Source organism: Phyllostomus hastatus, unplaced genomic scaffold, assembly GCF_019186645.2.
Source record: "Phyllostomus hastatus isolate PE091 unplaced genomic scaffold, TTU_PhHast_1.1 phas_scaffold_39, whole genome shotgun sequence".
NCBI lineage: Eukaryota > Metazoa > Chordata > Mammalia > Chiroptera > Phyllostomidae > Phyllostomus > Phyllostomus hastatus.
The window spans coordinates 7,241,243-7,257,260 of NW_025334028.1; the positions used below are offsets into that span (position 1 = coordinate 7,241,243).

Below are 16,018 nucleotides of genomic sequence, written 5' to 3' on the forward strand. Positions count from 1 at the left end.
GGAATATATTCAGTATCTGGAGTGACTAGTAAGAAAATAAAGGCATTAAATACAATACTTGGCACATATGGATCATTTTCTTACCTTATTTGGCGATTTCAAAGGTGAGATGGCTATTTTATTTGGTGTCTGTGTTGTAGAATTTAAAGATGATCCAATAACACCACTTTCAGATATTGTTATGGTCTTTGATGGAGTCCCGGGAGTAGACTGTGAAAGAACCCTACCTGCAAATGAGAGGCAGCATGTCAGTTTGACTTTAAAATAATAATAATAATAACAACAACAACGACAATAATGTATGTGATGATAATCTATATTCACAAGGGCTAAAAACAACAACAACAATGTATGTGATGATGATCTATATTCACAAGGGCTATAGTATGTTTACTATTTTATATGTATCTATATATGAACTTAAACACTCAAATGAGTCCCTGATGAATTATGATGAACATAAATGGAAAGAAACAAAAGTATTTCCTAGTAACACTTAGTAACTTACACCACTTTAAATAAAGCCCAAGAAAACACTTTTTGCTAACATTCTCATCAATCTTGTTAAATCTATAGAAAATAGTCTCAGGATAACTAAGCAACATGCCCTATGTAACAGCTCCTGAAAGTTAGGATTTGAAGTCTTAAAACTTCAGTCTCTGTTTTCACTATATTACCATAAGCTGTCTTACTATTTGAACTTACGTCACAGGATACAGTTAAACCCACATCTATAAAACATATAGTTATGGGACTAACTTGAACACTATTTAGTTTAATAGTACCAAAAGGACAAAAAAAAATTTCTTCCTGGACAGTTTCCAACAAGAATAAAGACATACTCTGTTCTCTTCTAGACAACACCCTTCAGGAACAACAAAAACAATAGTGTGTCTGGATGGCTTAGAGAATTAGAAATCGTATCATGATGAGTTGAAATATCAGTAATTTTGATCCTAGGCAAGAAAGGAATAAAAAGGTGATACACTTCCAAATTCTTAAAAGACTGTGATAGTCATTAGTGCCATTCATCAAGTATTCTGGTTCTCTCCCATTCTGGGCACTTGGTAGAACTGTACTTCCTAACCCTCCCTACTTCCGATGATTGACTAGTTCTAGCCAACGAATTTTGGATAGAAGTGAGGTATGTCATTTCTGTGCCAGAATATTTATCGCCTATGGAAGGTTTTACAAAGTTCTTTCTCTCTGCCACATCTGACATGATAGCTCTTTGTCAGCCTGAGACCTTGAGAGACTGATGAGAATAACCTCCTTCTAATCCACAATGGACAGGGAGATAACTGTTAAGTATGAATTTAAAAACACTGGGGGATTTTTAAAGAACTTTTGAATTTAAAGATTCTTTGTTGTGGCAGGAAAGCCAAGATTATCCTGACTAATCCAGGCTATCAAGTTGAAGGATTAGAATGATCAGTTCCATAGTACTAATGCATAAAAATAAAAAAATGTTCAGTTCAGCACCAAGAAAAAAACTATCAAAAATTGGAAATTTTTGTTAGAAGTGACTATTTCACTTCTAGCCAATATGGAAGCATAGGTAGATATACTTTGCTTCCTGACACAACCAAAAGAAGGACAACAACCAATGAAAAAACAAAAAATAACCAGAACTGCCAGAAAAATCAAACTGTATGGAAGTCCAACCACCAAGGAGCTAAAGAAGAAACATTCATCCAGACTGGTAGGAGGGGCAGAGATGGGCAGCCAGGCAGAGAGGATGGATGGCAAGGTGATGGCTGGCATACTAGGCAGGCAATGCTGTGGCTGGCAGACCAGGCAGTCCCACATTTGCATGCAGATAAACTGGGAGGAACAACTGGGGAGCAAGACAGACTGAGCAACCCAGGGTTCAGCATGGGGAAATAAAGTCTCAAAACCCCTGGTGGTAAAAACCTGTGCAGGATGCGGTAGCAGAGAAACTGTCAGTCTCACAGCACAGTCTGTTGGAGGGGCCGACAGGGTCCTAGAACGTACACAAGCCCACTGATCGAGGAGTCAGCACCAAAAGGGCCCAGTTTGCTTGTGGGTAGTGGAGGAAGTGACTGAAAGCCAGCCCAGAGCCAAGGAAGCAGCACTGTTCCCTGTCTGTCCCCTTCCCCGCATACAGAGCTACAACACAGTGATGTGGGATACCATGCCCTAGTAAACCTAAGGCTTTGCCCCTTAGAAGGTAACACGTGTGCCAAGACAGAGAAATATGGCCCAAATGAAAGCGCAGATCAAAACTCCAGAGAAAGAGCTAAGCAACAAGGAGATAGACAACCTATCAGATGCAGAGTTCAAAACACTGGTAATCAGGAGGCTCACAGAAATGGCTGAGTAGGGATGTAAAATGAGGAAGAAGTAAAGGCTGTACAAAGTGAAATAAAGCAAAATATTCAGGGAATAAACAGTGACAGGAAGGAAACCAGAACTCCTATCAACGATTTGGAACAAAAGAAAGAAATAAACATCCAACCAGAACAGAATGAAGAAACAAGAATTCAAAAAAATGAGGAGAGGCTGAGGAACCTCTGGGACAACTTGAAATGTTCCATCATCCGAATCATAGGGGTGCCAGAAGAGGACGAGCAAGGAATTGAAAACTTACTTGAAAACATAATGAGGGAGAACTTCCCTAATCTGGCAAAGAAAATAGACTTCCAGGAAGTCCAGGAAGCTCAGAGAATCTCAAAGAAGTTGGACCCGAGGAGGAACGAACCAAGGCACATCATAATTAAATTACTCAAGATTGCCCTGGCTGGCATAGCTCAGTGGATTGAGCGCGGGCTGCGAACCAAAGTGTTGCAGGTTCGATTCCCAGCCAGGGCACATGCCAGGGTTGCAGGCCATGGCCCCCAGCAACCGCACATTCCTGTTTCTCTCTCTCTCTTTCTCCCTCCCTTCCCTCTCTAAAAATAAATAAATAAATATTAAAAAAAAAGAACTGGAGAAATTAAAAAAAAAATTACTCAAGATTAAGGATAAAGGTGAGAACCTTAGAAGAAGCAAGAGAAAAGGGGAAAGTTACCTAAAATGTAGTTCCCATAAGACTATCGACTGATTCTGCAAAAGAGACCTTGCAGGCAAGAAGGGGCTGAAAAGAAGTATTCCAAGTCATGAAAGGCAAGGACCTACATCCAAGATTACTCTACCCAGCAAAGCTATCATTTAGAATGGAAGGGCAGATAAAGTGCTTCCCAGATAAGGTCAAGTTAAAGGAGTTAATCATCACCAAGCCCTTAGCATATGAAGTGTTAAAGGGACTTATCTAAGAAAAAGCTCATCAAAACTATGAACAGTAAAACAACTCACAACTATCAACTGAGCCTAAAATAACTAAAACAAAAATAAACTAAGCAAACAACTACAACAGGAAAAGAATCACAGAAATGGAGATCACATGGAGGGTTATCAGTGGGAGAATGGGGAAAAAGGTGCAGGGAATAAGTAGCATAAATGGTACATATAAAATAGATAGGGGGAAGTTAAGAATAGTTTAGGAAATGGAGAAGCTGTAGACCTTACATGTACAACACATGAACATGATTAAGGGGTGGGAATGGTAGAGGGAAGGAGATAAAGGGGAGAATAAAAATGGGAATAATAATAGCATAATCAAATATACTTTAAAAAAAAGAAATGACTGATTCAACACAACTGACTTTCTATTCACTGAAAAATGTTTCAAGCAGATGCTGGATAATCAAACCCACAGAGGGGCCTACTTGTGTTTCATTCAGATAGCACTTCTGATTATCTAACATCCAAATCTCTTTTTATCCTTAGCTCTGTAAACAAATTCAAGCAAGTATGTAAGTTATACAGTTTCACCTTGAATCAATTTGCAAGGCATTTACATTCTATTGTCAGGTGGTCTCCACCTGAAGCAGGAGACATATTCCAGAAAGCTACAGATGGGGCAGTTTGGGGCTGGGAGCTAGCATACCTGAGCAAGAACTAATTCTATAAGAGATTAATTCATCAGTGAATATTTTCACATTAATGAAGTTTGCTCCACTGAGGCAACTTTGTACCTTGGGAGTTCTAATAACAAGGACCTCTGTGTCTCACTTAACCATCTCAAAAGTCTTGTGCAGTGGTTGGTATTAGTATCTTACAAAAATAAGTAAAATGAACAGATAGTGTATTTACCCAAGATCTAAGAGAAGATCAAAGGAAGAGCCATGACTAACAAACAAGTCTCCCAACAGCTCCTGCTCCTTCCATCTACTACACTGCTTCCATGAAATACACCTTCACTCAATAAGACATTCACTGAACCATATCTATGTGCAGAAACTGTGCCATGTATTAGAAAGATAAAGATTAAACAACTGCCATCAATGTGCTACATATACACATGCTATCACATAGATGGACTATGAGGAAATCGCCTAGTCATAAAAGGACAAAGTTCAAGTGACAGAGACAGAAAACTTCCCTTGAGGCTAGAGGAGGGAAGAATGGGGAGTTATTATTTAATGGGTATAGAGATTCAGTTTTGCAAGATGAAAAAAAGCTCTGGAGATGGAGAGTGGTGATGGTTACACAACAATATGAATGTATTTAATGCCACTGGACTATCCACTTAAAAATGATTAGAATGGTCAGCTTTATGCTATATAGGGTTCAGCAGAAGTAACACCTACTTGAATGTGGTTGGTAAGGCAATAACATGGGCGTAATAATTTACAGTTGTAATTTGAGCATTTCATCTATAATGTCATATGGTGTGTTTGAGTGTGATACTGTTATGTTACAGAATTACATTCTTATGGTTTTGTAATAAATATTTTGTAATAAAAAATGGGTATTATTTGTGCCAGACCCTGCGCATATTTTATCACAATTTAAAAAAAATAATTGTTAAAAAGTAGATGGGAAACAAAACAAAAAAATTACCATTAAGAAAAACAATGAGTTTAGTGGGCAGACAAGAGAGACAGTATTGCAATACAGTGTGAGTAAAAGAAAATTTAAAAGCCAGTGTGAAATTTAATGAATTCTAATTAAAGTTAAGTATTTGGTAGGTATAATTAAGTTTTATGAAAATACATAGGAGATGGTCAGAAGAAGGGAACCTGACTAAACCTAAGGGTAAAAACCTTTCAAGACAGACAGAAGTGATTCAAATATAAAATGGAGGAGTTAGCAAACAAAGGCATTTCAGGGAAAAGAAACAGGGCCAAAATCCTAAGTTCTTAGAGAACATGGTCCATTTGTTAATCTCTTAAAATAAGTCAAATCAGTAGGTCTGGAGCTGATGGGAGGTGAAATGAAGAAGGTACATACAAATAAATGTCTTTAGTGCTAAGGAAGCACTAGCTTTTGAACTTAATCCTAATGACCTGAAGCCCAGAAATGAGTACAGCTGAGAAAATTTTAAGCAAGGTTATGACAAGATCAGATTTCCATTTTAGAAAAATCATTTATATACAAACAAATTTATCTTGACTGAGAAGCAAAAACACACACACACAAAAAAAATCTATCTTCAATGAAAAGCCCAAATGTCATTAAGAAATAATCTGAATGTACTTTGGAAGATTATTAGCTGCAATATAAAGATGATGGAACCTCCTGTGATAAGAGAATTCAACAGGAGAGCAACTTTGGTGGTTTAAAATTTGGTTCACATGAATTTAAAAGGCTATAAAACACTAGTTAACAGTAAAAATTATCCCTCAAACTGAACTTAATGCCAACAATTCTAGTGAAATTTTATAGAAGTTTATGCATTTTGGTAGGGTTAATAAATCTGTAATTAAAAGGTGAACCAGCCCTGGCTGGTGTGGCTCAGTGGACTGAGTGCTGGCTTGCAAACCAAAGGATCAATTCCCAGTCAGGGCACATGTCTGGGTTGCAGGCCAGGTCCCCAGTAGGGGGGCACACAAGTGCAACCACACATTGCTGTTTTTCCCACTCTCTAAAAATAAATAAATAAAATTGTAAAAAAAAAAAGTGAAGCTATGATTAGTGTGCAACACATTATAAATGACCCAAAGACCAGCAATGATATTTATTATAGTCAATTGTAAGAGATGAAATCTGGACATCAATCAAAAATGCATTCACACACTTCAGCAAACACCACAACTGTTTAGCATACAATTTCCCCACATAATTAAAAAAATTTAAAGGACTCTGTCTCAAACTCAAAACCAGTAAAGAACATTGCATTGAGACATTCCTCTTGGTTAACTCTTTCTACCTACTCAAAACCTCCCAGGCGACTGACAGCCCCTTTTTCCTCAACACATCCAAACCTTGTTCACTTTCAGCCAACTGAAGCCCGCTTCTGAAACTACCTCCAAATCCCAACCCTTTCCCAATCTTTCCTCTGGGGCTATACCTGTCTCCCACAAAGTTCTCAAGACACCAGTTTCCTATAGCCATCACAAAATCTCTACTGAGGACTGAAGAGAATGAGAACATTCATTTACCCAACAAAGTCCTCAAATCACAATCTTTTCATGCCTTCTTTGATTTGCTAAAATGAGAAGCCTCCCTACACATACAATTCCAAACCTCATAAAAATGGCAAATCATGCCATTGACTTCAGAGTTGTCTACTGTTAATGCAGTCTATAAATTGAACAAAAACAGTAATAGGTGGTTTTAATACATACCGCCTCCCCCACCCATAGTTAGTTAACATTTGAAGCACACTCATCAAGAATACACTTTGGAACCCTGGTCGGGTACCTCAGTGATTAGAGCATCATCCCAATACACCAAAGATGCAGGTCCAATCCTCAGTCAGGACACATAAAGAATCAACCAATGAATCCATCAATAAGTGGAACAACAAACTGATGTTTCTCTCAGTCTCTCTCTACCCTCCTTCCTCTCTCTTTAAAATCAGTAAATAAAACTTTAAAAAAAATACACATAGCAATGGGTAATTAGCATATGAAATTCTCTAGTTAAAGTATATCACCCAGAAGTGCTTCCTTACAGCACCATGGAAAAAATGAGCTCTAAATTGGTAGAAAGAGTAATGTCAATTTAACTATGAATTAAAGACCAGTCACCGCAGCTACATGATTTTTCTCTAGAAATATTGAGCTGCTTGCCAGCCAAGGCATAAGAAGAGAGATGGACTTAACCAAGCTATTATAGAAATAGAAAAAAGATAATCAATGGGGTTTACAAGGCAGGAATAATGATGGGCTATGGACTCCATGTTTAGTAAGGAAGAGTGTGAGGACAGGAAGAGGGTAATTATCAATAAGAAAAGGTGAGGGTTAATAGATCTGAGATTTCAAAGTCAAAGAATTGCCAGATTGGGAGTACAAAGGCTGATAATCTAGAATAAAAAGAATGAAATACTAAAATTAAGATTCCTGAGGTCTTGCAGTTATTGGGTGATGATAAATCTTGGAGAACTGGGTCACACTAAGGAATTTGATAGCAAAAACGGCTAAAATTCTGTTGTCACTTTAGTAATTACATCGTTGTGACAATTTGCTAGTCACAGAAAACTGCATATAGCCCTGGCCAGATAGGTCAGTTGTTTGGAGCACTGTCCTGATATACTAGGGTTCTGGGTCTGTTTGATCCCCAGTCAGGGCACATACATGAATCAAACAATGAATGCATAAGTGAGTGGAACAACAAACTGATGTTTCTCTCTCTCTCTCTCTTCCTTATTCTCCCTAAAATCAATTAAAAAAAATTTGAAAACCCTAAGTTTAGATAACAAAATGAGCATATTAAAATACTGAAACCAAGAATTCAAAGAGAAACTACGAAATACCATATTCCCACGTGTAATTTAAAACTATTAGACTTAGCACATGTGATTTAAAGACACACTGCCTGTGTTCAAATTCCAGCTTGGCCATTTATTAGGTGAGTACCTCCATTTCCAGACTGGCAAAAAGGGGCTGGTATTAGTGCCTACCTCACAGAATTGCCAGAGGATAATAGAAGTCACTATATGTAAAGAGCTAAGAATAGTGAGAAGCACCTAGTAAACACTACATTAGCTACTATTATTTGAGTTTAAGACTTTGTACTACTTTCATGGTAAAATGCTACCCAAAACTAAGGAAACTACAGTAATGGACTGATTTTGAGACAAGGCATTTTGCTTGAAGCACACATCTAATAAGTGTAACATTTCTTACTAATGAGTTTGGTTCAAAGAGGCAGGAATAGCCTTTTCTTAAACCTAAATATATAGTTTAAACTATAAGGTAAATATATAGCTTAATAAACTATAAAGAAATATAACCTGCAATGACTGGTGGTGATACTTGAGTTGTCTGTCCTGTAACTGCTTTACTATTAATTGGTTTTGCAAAGATCAGCTTCGTGATTACAGGACCAGAGGTTGGTGTTCGAGGCTTCTTAGCAATCTGAAATATATAAATAACTATGAAGACCATTTGTTTGTATAAAATACCTATTAGTCAAAATCAGACAAAAGATTGATATACAGAAGTACATTTGAAATCAGCTCATTTAACAAAATATAGATAAGTATTAATGTTAAAAACATTAAAAATGTAGCCATTCATCCAAATATTAATAAAATAACATCCTTAGGCCAATATATAGTAATACCTTTGCATTTCATTGTAAATCCTTATTTTAGTCTCTGGTATGTAAACATATGATGAAAACCAAAGTAATGTTAATAATAAAGTTTATTTAATAAACATTTAATAGTAATAATAAAACACTATGGCACAGCAATAGTCTTTTTCAAAATAAAAAATTATTCAATAATAAATACATAGAATAGAGTAAGGCAAGAAAAATAGTGCAAATGATGAAGCCACCTGTAAATATAATTAGATTGACCCCTGGAAGCAAAATATAAATACATATGAAAGATGGGTTCATGATGAGATGTTTAGCTTTAGATCTATACATCACGGGTAGGTAAACAAAGAACTGAACAAGTTAAATGCCCTAGGATGCAGAGACAACTTTGGCAAAACAAAAATTATTCCAAAGGCAAAAACCTCTCAAATATTATTTACTAAGATGCTGTTTACCAGACTATAAATTCCTTGAAGGGAGAGTATTTTACACATCTCTGATCTTAGGTTATATACTGGCACACTGTTGACTTAAACTAAAATTCTCTACCAGTCAAAAAGGGGAGAATTAGCAATGTTTTGATAATGAAATTATCAGTGCATGCAAAGACATAGCTTCCTCTAAAAGTTTAAAGCAGAAATTTAGGTATAATAAGAATCAGACTTTTTTGCCCTGGCCAGTGTAGCTCAGTTGGTTGGAGCGTTGTCCTGTAGACCAAAAGGTTGTGGGTTCAATTCCTGGTCAGGACACACACACAGGTTGCAGGTTTGAGCCCGGGTTGGAGCACATATGATCCCTGGTCTGGGCGCATACAGGAGGGAACCAATCAACGTCTCTCACATTGTTCCTCTATCTCTCTCTCTGGCTCCCTGCCCATCTCTAAAAATAATGGAAAACATCCTTGGGTGAAGATGAAAAAAAATATCAGGGACTTTTAGAGCATAAAGGACATTAAATATTAATTTTATCTTTGGGCAGACAATGAGGCCCTGAAAGTACTATTTATTATCAGAAATAATGACTCAAAATGAATATGACTAACTTGAATGACAGAAATACACCAGAACCTATAACAGATCACAGACCTAGATAAATATCAGCTTTGTGCTCAACTTATAAATTAAACTAAATAACACATTTTGTTACACTTAGCATATATTACTTTCTTACACTCAGAATATATTACTGACAAAACGTCAATGAAATATAAATCACTTTTTAGATAACAAGAGAATCCATTACTATATTAAAAAATACTCAACTTGCAAAACTCTAATAAATCCAAATAAATTCATAATTGTACTTTAAAGAAACTGATAAAATTGGGGAGACATAAAGAGGACATATTCCTCAACTGTTTTTACAGGCCTAAAACTCTAAAGTACATCAGAATATGTCATCTATTGACTTAGTATTAATAGTATTAATAATCAAGAGGTCAAAGTACTGATATCCTTAAAATCCATTTCTCAAAATAAACGATCTTAGCTACAAAGTAAAGATTAGGAGTTTAAAGTATTTACCCATTTTTAACTGATTTTCACAATCATATGACTATATGAATACTTAAAATCAGAAAAAATAATGTAAACAGTACAACCAAAATCACAGTAATCTGTCAAATGAACAATCTCAACCTGCCCTCTTATTATGTTTCTTTAATGGAGATTTGCTCAAAAATAAGGATTTCTGGTTCTATTAAGGAACCATGATTTTTGCATTATGAATTCCCAACTACCCTAGAACAAAATTACTTTATTAAGTAAAACAAAGCATAAAGGATCATTTTATAACAAATTTATCCAACCAGCAGATTAAGACAAAAAAGAATCAAAAAGGTAATTTACAAATAAAATAGCTAAATATTTGATCAAATAATACAAGCAGATAATTTTTGGCACTGCATTGTATAGATACAAGAACTAGTTAGGAGTCATGCTGCTCCAGATAGCTAGTTATCACTATTAAATACTATACAGAAGAAACATGGGAAGGTGTTTATATATCTGTAATTAAGTATAACTATACCTCTTTGTTACTGCCTCTGGCCTCAACTGTCACCTCTTTCCTTCATTTTTCAAGATGGGTCTCCTTCTTCCACCCTTACCTGCTGTCCATACCCTAACAGTTTCAATACTCATTAAACTTAAGACAACGCTGAAGACTGTCTAGGAAAAAAACCAGAGAATCATATACACCGTGTAATAATAAACCAAATATTCTGGTGCCTATAAAGGAAACATATAGATGTGTAGCTTATTTGTTTTTTCTGTGCTTCCAAGCTTCGTAGGTAACTTCTGAGTTAGAAAGATTAGGGTTGCCTAAAAGTAACTAGACAAGTAGAACAATATCTTAAATGCAGTTTCTTTTGTTTTGGTTATTGGTTTTTTTTAAACCAAAGTTCTTTCTAATAAATAGAATCAGGGTTTATAAAAGTGACACAGTAAAAGAGGCTATAAGAACTAAGTTTGTCTTTTTTTTTTTTTTTTTGGTCAGTAGTTAGGTGATCAGAGTACAACATTAGTGGAAACAAATAAATTGGTCATTAAAGCAGTATGTATATATTGCTCTTATAAATGAAAAATATGACATTCTGATTTACATTATCAGTTTCTTGTGACATGGTTATGATCTACATCCCCAAAGCTGGATATACTCTGGTAAAACAATAAAAAACAAATTTCAAGACTGATTTAACGAACAAGCTTAAGGACAAGATGCTTGATGATGATAGGATATCTCATTGAAGACCCCCTCATCAAAAGAAGTAAAAAGGCCCTGAATGGTGTGGCTCAGTGGGTTGGGCATCATCCCACAAACCAATAAGTCACTAGTTTGATTCCTGGTCAGGGCACATGCCTGGGTTGCAGGCCAGGTCTCCAGTTGGGGAGCAGAGGACAACCTATTGACATTTGTCTTACACACCCATGTTTCTCTCCCTCTCTTTCTACCCTCCCTTCTGTGCTCCCTAAAAATAAGTAAATATTTTTTAAAAATAAAGTAAAAGGAAGTCAGAGATAAGAGATGATAATGAACAAAAAAAAAGAATACAATGTTTAACAGTGGCAGAAGGGACATGGGCAAATTACAAGGTTTAAGAAATCTTACAAAGTTCTTAAATAAAAGCCCATGAAAGATAAGTTTCTAATATTTTGTCAAACATTATTTCTAATATCAGCTGAGAGTGGATAGCTCCCCAAATCTTCCTATTTCCTTATACAACTGATTTAGTTCTCTAACTCATGCCTTCTCCTTTTTTCCTAAAAGGTGACTCTTTCAAACAGAGAATGTATTTGTGTTCCCTGGTCTTAACTAAATCACTGTATTTCTAAGAGTAGTGGTGACTAAAAAAGGCCTATCTGAGCATGAAAAACGTGAAACCATCTAATAAATGTTCTGTTAACCTTCAGTGTTAAGGTCCTATTCATACTAACAATTGGTACCATTTTGGAGGATCCTCAAAGTTTTGAGAACTACATTAAGTACTTTCTGTTGCTATGTATGTCATCGTGATCAAATAGACATTCTAGTTAAAGTCAAAAACTCAAAGATGATAAGTAACCTATACAAAGTTCCACAAATGGTAGGGTAGCAGAGACGACTCAAATCTAGTTTGTCTGACTCTAAAGCCTATATGTTACCTTCCATCACACTGCACTGACTTTTCCAAAAGGCAAACATGAGTGATGGCAATGAACAGTAAACGCTAAAGAAAAGCACAAACTGGCAAGTATGTACTATTTCTGGGCTCCAAGGGTTTCTCAGAGCAGCAAGTTTTCCTAGACTTTGGCCATCTGTTAACTGAAAAAATGTCTGAATGATTTTTTGACAGCCCATCAGAAATTCTGGCATCTTTATACCAGCAGAACATCCTTGTAATCAAACTATTATTAAGAATAAAATGCATTTAAAAAGGAGTAAGAAGCTTTAAATACACTCATCTGAAATTTAACCAAAATTACATTTGCTCAAAGTTCTCTGGCAAAAATATTCAAAGGATTAGATATATCAAACTTTACAAAAATGAAAAAACAAAAGAAACCCAAAAACTCCACACAATTCCTAAATGCAACATTCAAAAGTAATCAGTAACAACTAAGCATTTAATCACCCTACAAACACAACTACCAATCAATTTAATTTTTAACATGCATTTTAATTTATAAGCCCCCTTTTTTTTTACCTGTACTGTTTTTAACTGTTGGGTCTGTAACACAGAGGGCTGAGTTGTTGTATTAATCAGTTGATTTCCTGGGGTCAGTGCTGAGACACCAATGACAGGTTTCACCTCTGGCCTCCCTCCAATGGTAACTACTTTAATTTGCTGCGGTGGTAACTTAGCATCTCCTGACTGGGCCTGAGTTGTAACTTTCTGAGCCTGGGGTAGTTGGCTATGGGGTAGTGCTAAAACAATTGGTGAACCAGACTTGCCCAAAGTTGTTAAAATTAACTTCTGTCCATCTGGTTTAAGGGTCTGATTGCCAAGTTTAAGATCAGATGTCTGTGATACTTTGTTTAAAATAATCTGATTGGCAGATATAGTCACAGGAGTCTGAGCACCAAGTTTTTGAAGGCCACTTGGAAAAGCTGGTTTCACTGTGGTATTAGAATCTGCTTTAATAATTGTATTCACTGCAACTTGGTTAGTGTGGTTACTGTACACTGTGATTGGTTCCGTGGAAATGGGCGTGGCTGTAGAGTCACCAGTAGAATTTATGTTGACAATTTCTTCCAGTTCTGTCTCCATGGGAATTGGGGATGAAACAATAACAGCCTCAATACTATCATCATCCACTAAAGTTATACCAGTGTCCATTATTTCCTCTGGAAGCAAACTATTCACCTCAGCTGGCACCACCTCCATGATCGTTCTCCTGCTAGAAGTTGACCAGGCACTGCAATAAAAGTTGAAAAATAAAAAAATTACTAGATTTCAAGAACAAATTTAAGAGAAAGAAAAAAAATTCAAGGAAAATGCAAATGACAAAATAAAAAATGACATTTTTAATTGATGTATAATTGAATGAAGAATACTCCTGATGCAGATGTGGGTTAAATCATTTTAACATATCTTCAACTTTGAAGAATCTGAACTATAAGTCATAGGAGACACAATACCAGAACCAAACGGCCTCATTCACCATGTCTCATTCGAAAAGTACATTGCATTCAGGCAACACTAAGTCACTTAATTACAGGAAACTCCTTCCCAATGCCCACTCATAAAACTTAAATCTTTACATGTCTAATCATCTTCTTTCTTCCCAGCCCCCCCCCCCAATTGACACATCTGGAAAGTAATGATATGCACACAAAGAAATAAAGATTTTTAAAATATAACCAGGGTACACTTCCAGCCAAATGGCAGCATAGGAAAACACAGCTCACCTCCTCACACAACCACATCTAAATTATAACTAAATTATACAACAACCATCACTCAGAACTGTCAGATATTGAGTTGAATGGAAGTCTGACAATTACTGAATTAAAGAAACCACAACCACTGAGACTAGCAGGAGGGGTACAAGCACAGAATGGGCTGGTCCAACAACCACCTGCGGTGGATAAAAATTTGGGAGGGCAATCTGGGGAGAGAGGAGTCCCAGCCCCACACCAGGCTCCCCAGCTCAGGGTTCCCGTGCCAGGAAGGTAATTCCCCACAAAAACCAGCAGGGGTTGAGTTGGTTGAAGAAACTTCTAAAGCCTCAAGCAGTTCCTCTTAAAGAACCCACACATGGACCTACTCAGACTCACTTCTTCTGAGCTCCAGCAACAGGGGAGCAGCTTGAAAGGCATTAGCGGCATACAGGGAGGAACTGAAGTGTCTGGCATCAAGGCAAGAGCTGGGGGACAGCTTTCTCCCAGACACAAAGGCAGGCAGAGGCCATTGTCCCTTTTCTGAACCCTCCCCCAAAGGAGCCACAAGAGTGGGCAGGTGGGTGTCATATCTGAGATTCCATCCCACCCAACTTACAGCAGTTCATAGTGGCTTTTTCCATAAGAATTGCTGGTCTTTCGCATGCGTTATAACTTCCTAAACCCTCTCAAACGAGCAATAGCTGGCCCTATGAGCCCACAGCCCCTGTAACCACTTGCTAAGTGATGCCAGATCCAGCACTGGCAGCAGCCGGCCTAGGTTCACATCTTGGCTTTACTTGGGAACTTCCAAGCCCAGCACAAGTAGCATCCATCTGCAGATGGTTTTGTAACTCATGCAGGGTGGCCTTGGGCAAAACACAGGTGGGGACTGACCTTGGCTTACACCACTTGGGACACCCTAGAGCTTCCATCCTCAGTGGACTGCTACACACCACTTCAGAGCACCCTCACCCTGCCCCTGCACAGGTGATCCTCCATGGAGGACAGAGGTTGGTGGTCAGTGGTCAGACCCAATCCTTGCAGCTGACTGGCCTGGGTAAATCACTCTCACTGACCTGCCAACAGCAATCAAGGCTCAATGACAAGAGGAGGGTATACTGAGCCCACACAAAGGGTTCACCTCAAGTACCCAGCTTGGGTGATAGGGGAGGCTGTGCCACTGGACCCTATACATCTACTACATTAGGCTACACTACCAAGACATGGGGTCATAGCAGCTCTACCTAATACAGGGACTCTACCAAAATGAAGAGACAAAAAAACATGGCCCTAATTAAAGAACAGATCAAAAACCAAAAAAAGAACTAAACAAAATGGAGATAAGCGATCTATGAGATAGAGTTCAAAACAGTAGTTATAAGGATGCTCAAGGAACTTAGTGAGGACCTCAACAACATACAAAAGGTCCAGTCAGAAATGAAGGATACAGTAATTGAAATAAAGAACAATTTACGGGGAAACAACAGAAGAGTGAATGGAGCCGAGAATCAAATCATTGATTTGGAACGTGAGAAAGCAAAAAACGACCAATCAGAACAAGAAGAAAAAAAGAATAAAAGAAAAAATGAGGATAGTGTAAGAAGCCTCTGAGACAACTTCAAGAGGTCCAAGATTTGCATCATAGGTACGCTAGAGAAGAGAAAGAACAAAAAATTGGAAATCCATTTGAAAAAATAATGAAAGAAAACTTCCCTAATTTGGTGAAGGAAATAGACATGCAAGTTCAGGAAGCACAAAGAGCCCCAAAGAAGATGAATGCAAAGAGGCCTTCTTCAAGACATATCATAATTAAAATGCCAAAGGTTAAAGATAAAACGAGAATCTTAAAAGCAGCAAGAGAAAAGAAGTTAGTTACCTACAGGGGAGTTGCAATAAGATTATCAGACTATAAGATTTCTCAAAGGAACTTTGCAGGCTAAAAGAGATTGGAAAGAAATATTCAAAGTCATGAAAAGCAGGGACCTACAGCCAAGACCGTTATACCCAGCAAAGATATAATTTAGAATCACAGGGCAGATAAAGAGCTTCCCAGACAAGAAAAAACTAAAGGAGTTCATCATCATCAAACCATTATTATATG

The 16,018-nt window shown here is 37.2% G+C and overlaps 1 protein-coding gene across 6 annotated transcripts in view; it reads right to left on the reverse strand.

Annotated features, from left to right (window-relative positions):
• Window positions 1–16,018, reverse strand: part of LIN54 (lin-54 DREAM MuvB core complex component) — a 74,257-nt gene that overhangs the window by 43,961 nt on the left and 14,278 nt on the right. For 3 of the 6 annotated variants that reach the window (XM_045820319.1, XM_045820321.1, XM_045820320.1), the window contains exons 2-4: window positions 13,400–13,451; window positions 8,243–8,366; window positions 85–227 (exon numbers count right to left, since the gene is read on the reverse strand). In XM_045820319.1, coding sequence (XP_045676275.1) covers window positions 85–227; window positions 8,243–8,366; window positions 13,400–13,451 — 319 coding nt within the window. Of the gene's footprint in view, window positions 1–84; window positions 228–8,242; window positions 8,367–12,739; window positions 13,452–16,018 lie in introns of all 6 variants that reach the window. The other 3 variants (XM_045820315.1, XM_045820317.1, XM_045820316.1) reach the window with 1 other exon arrangement.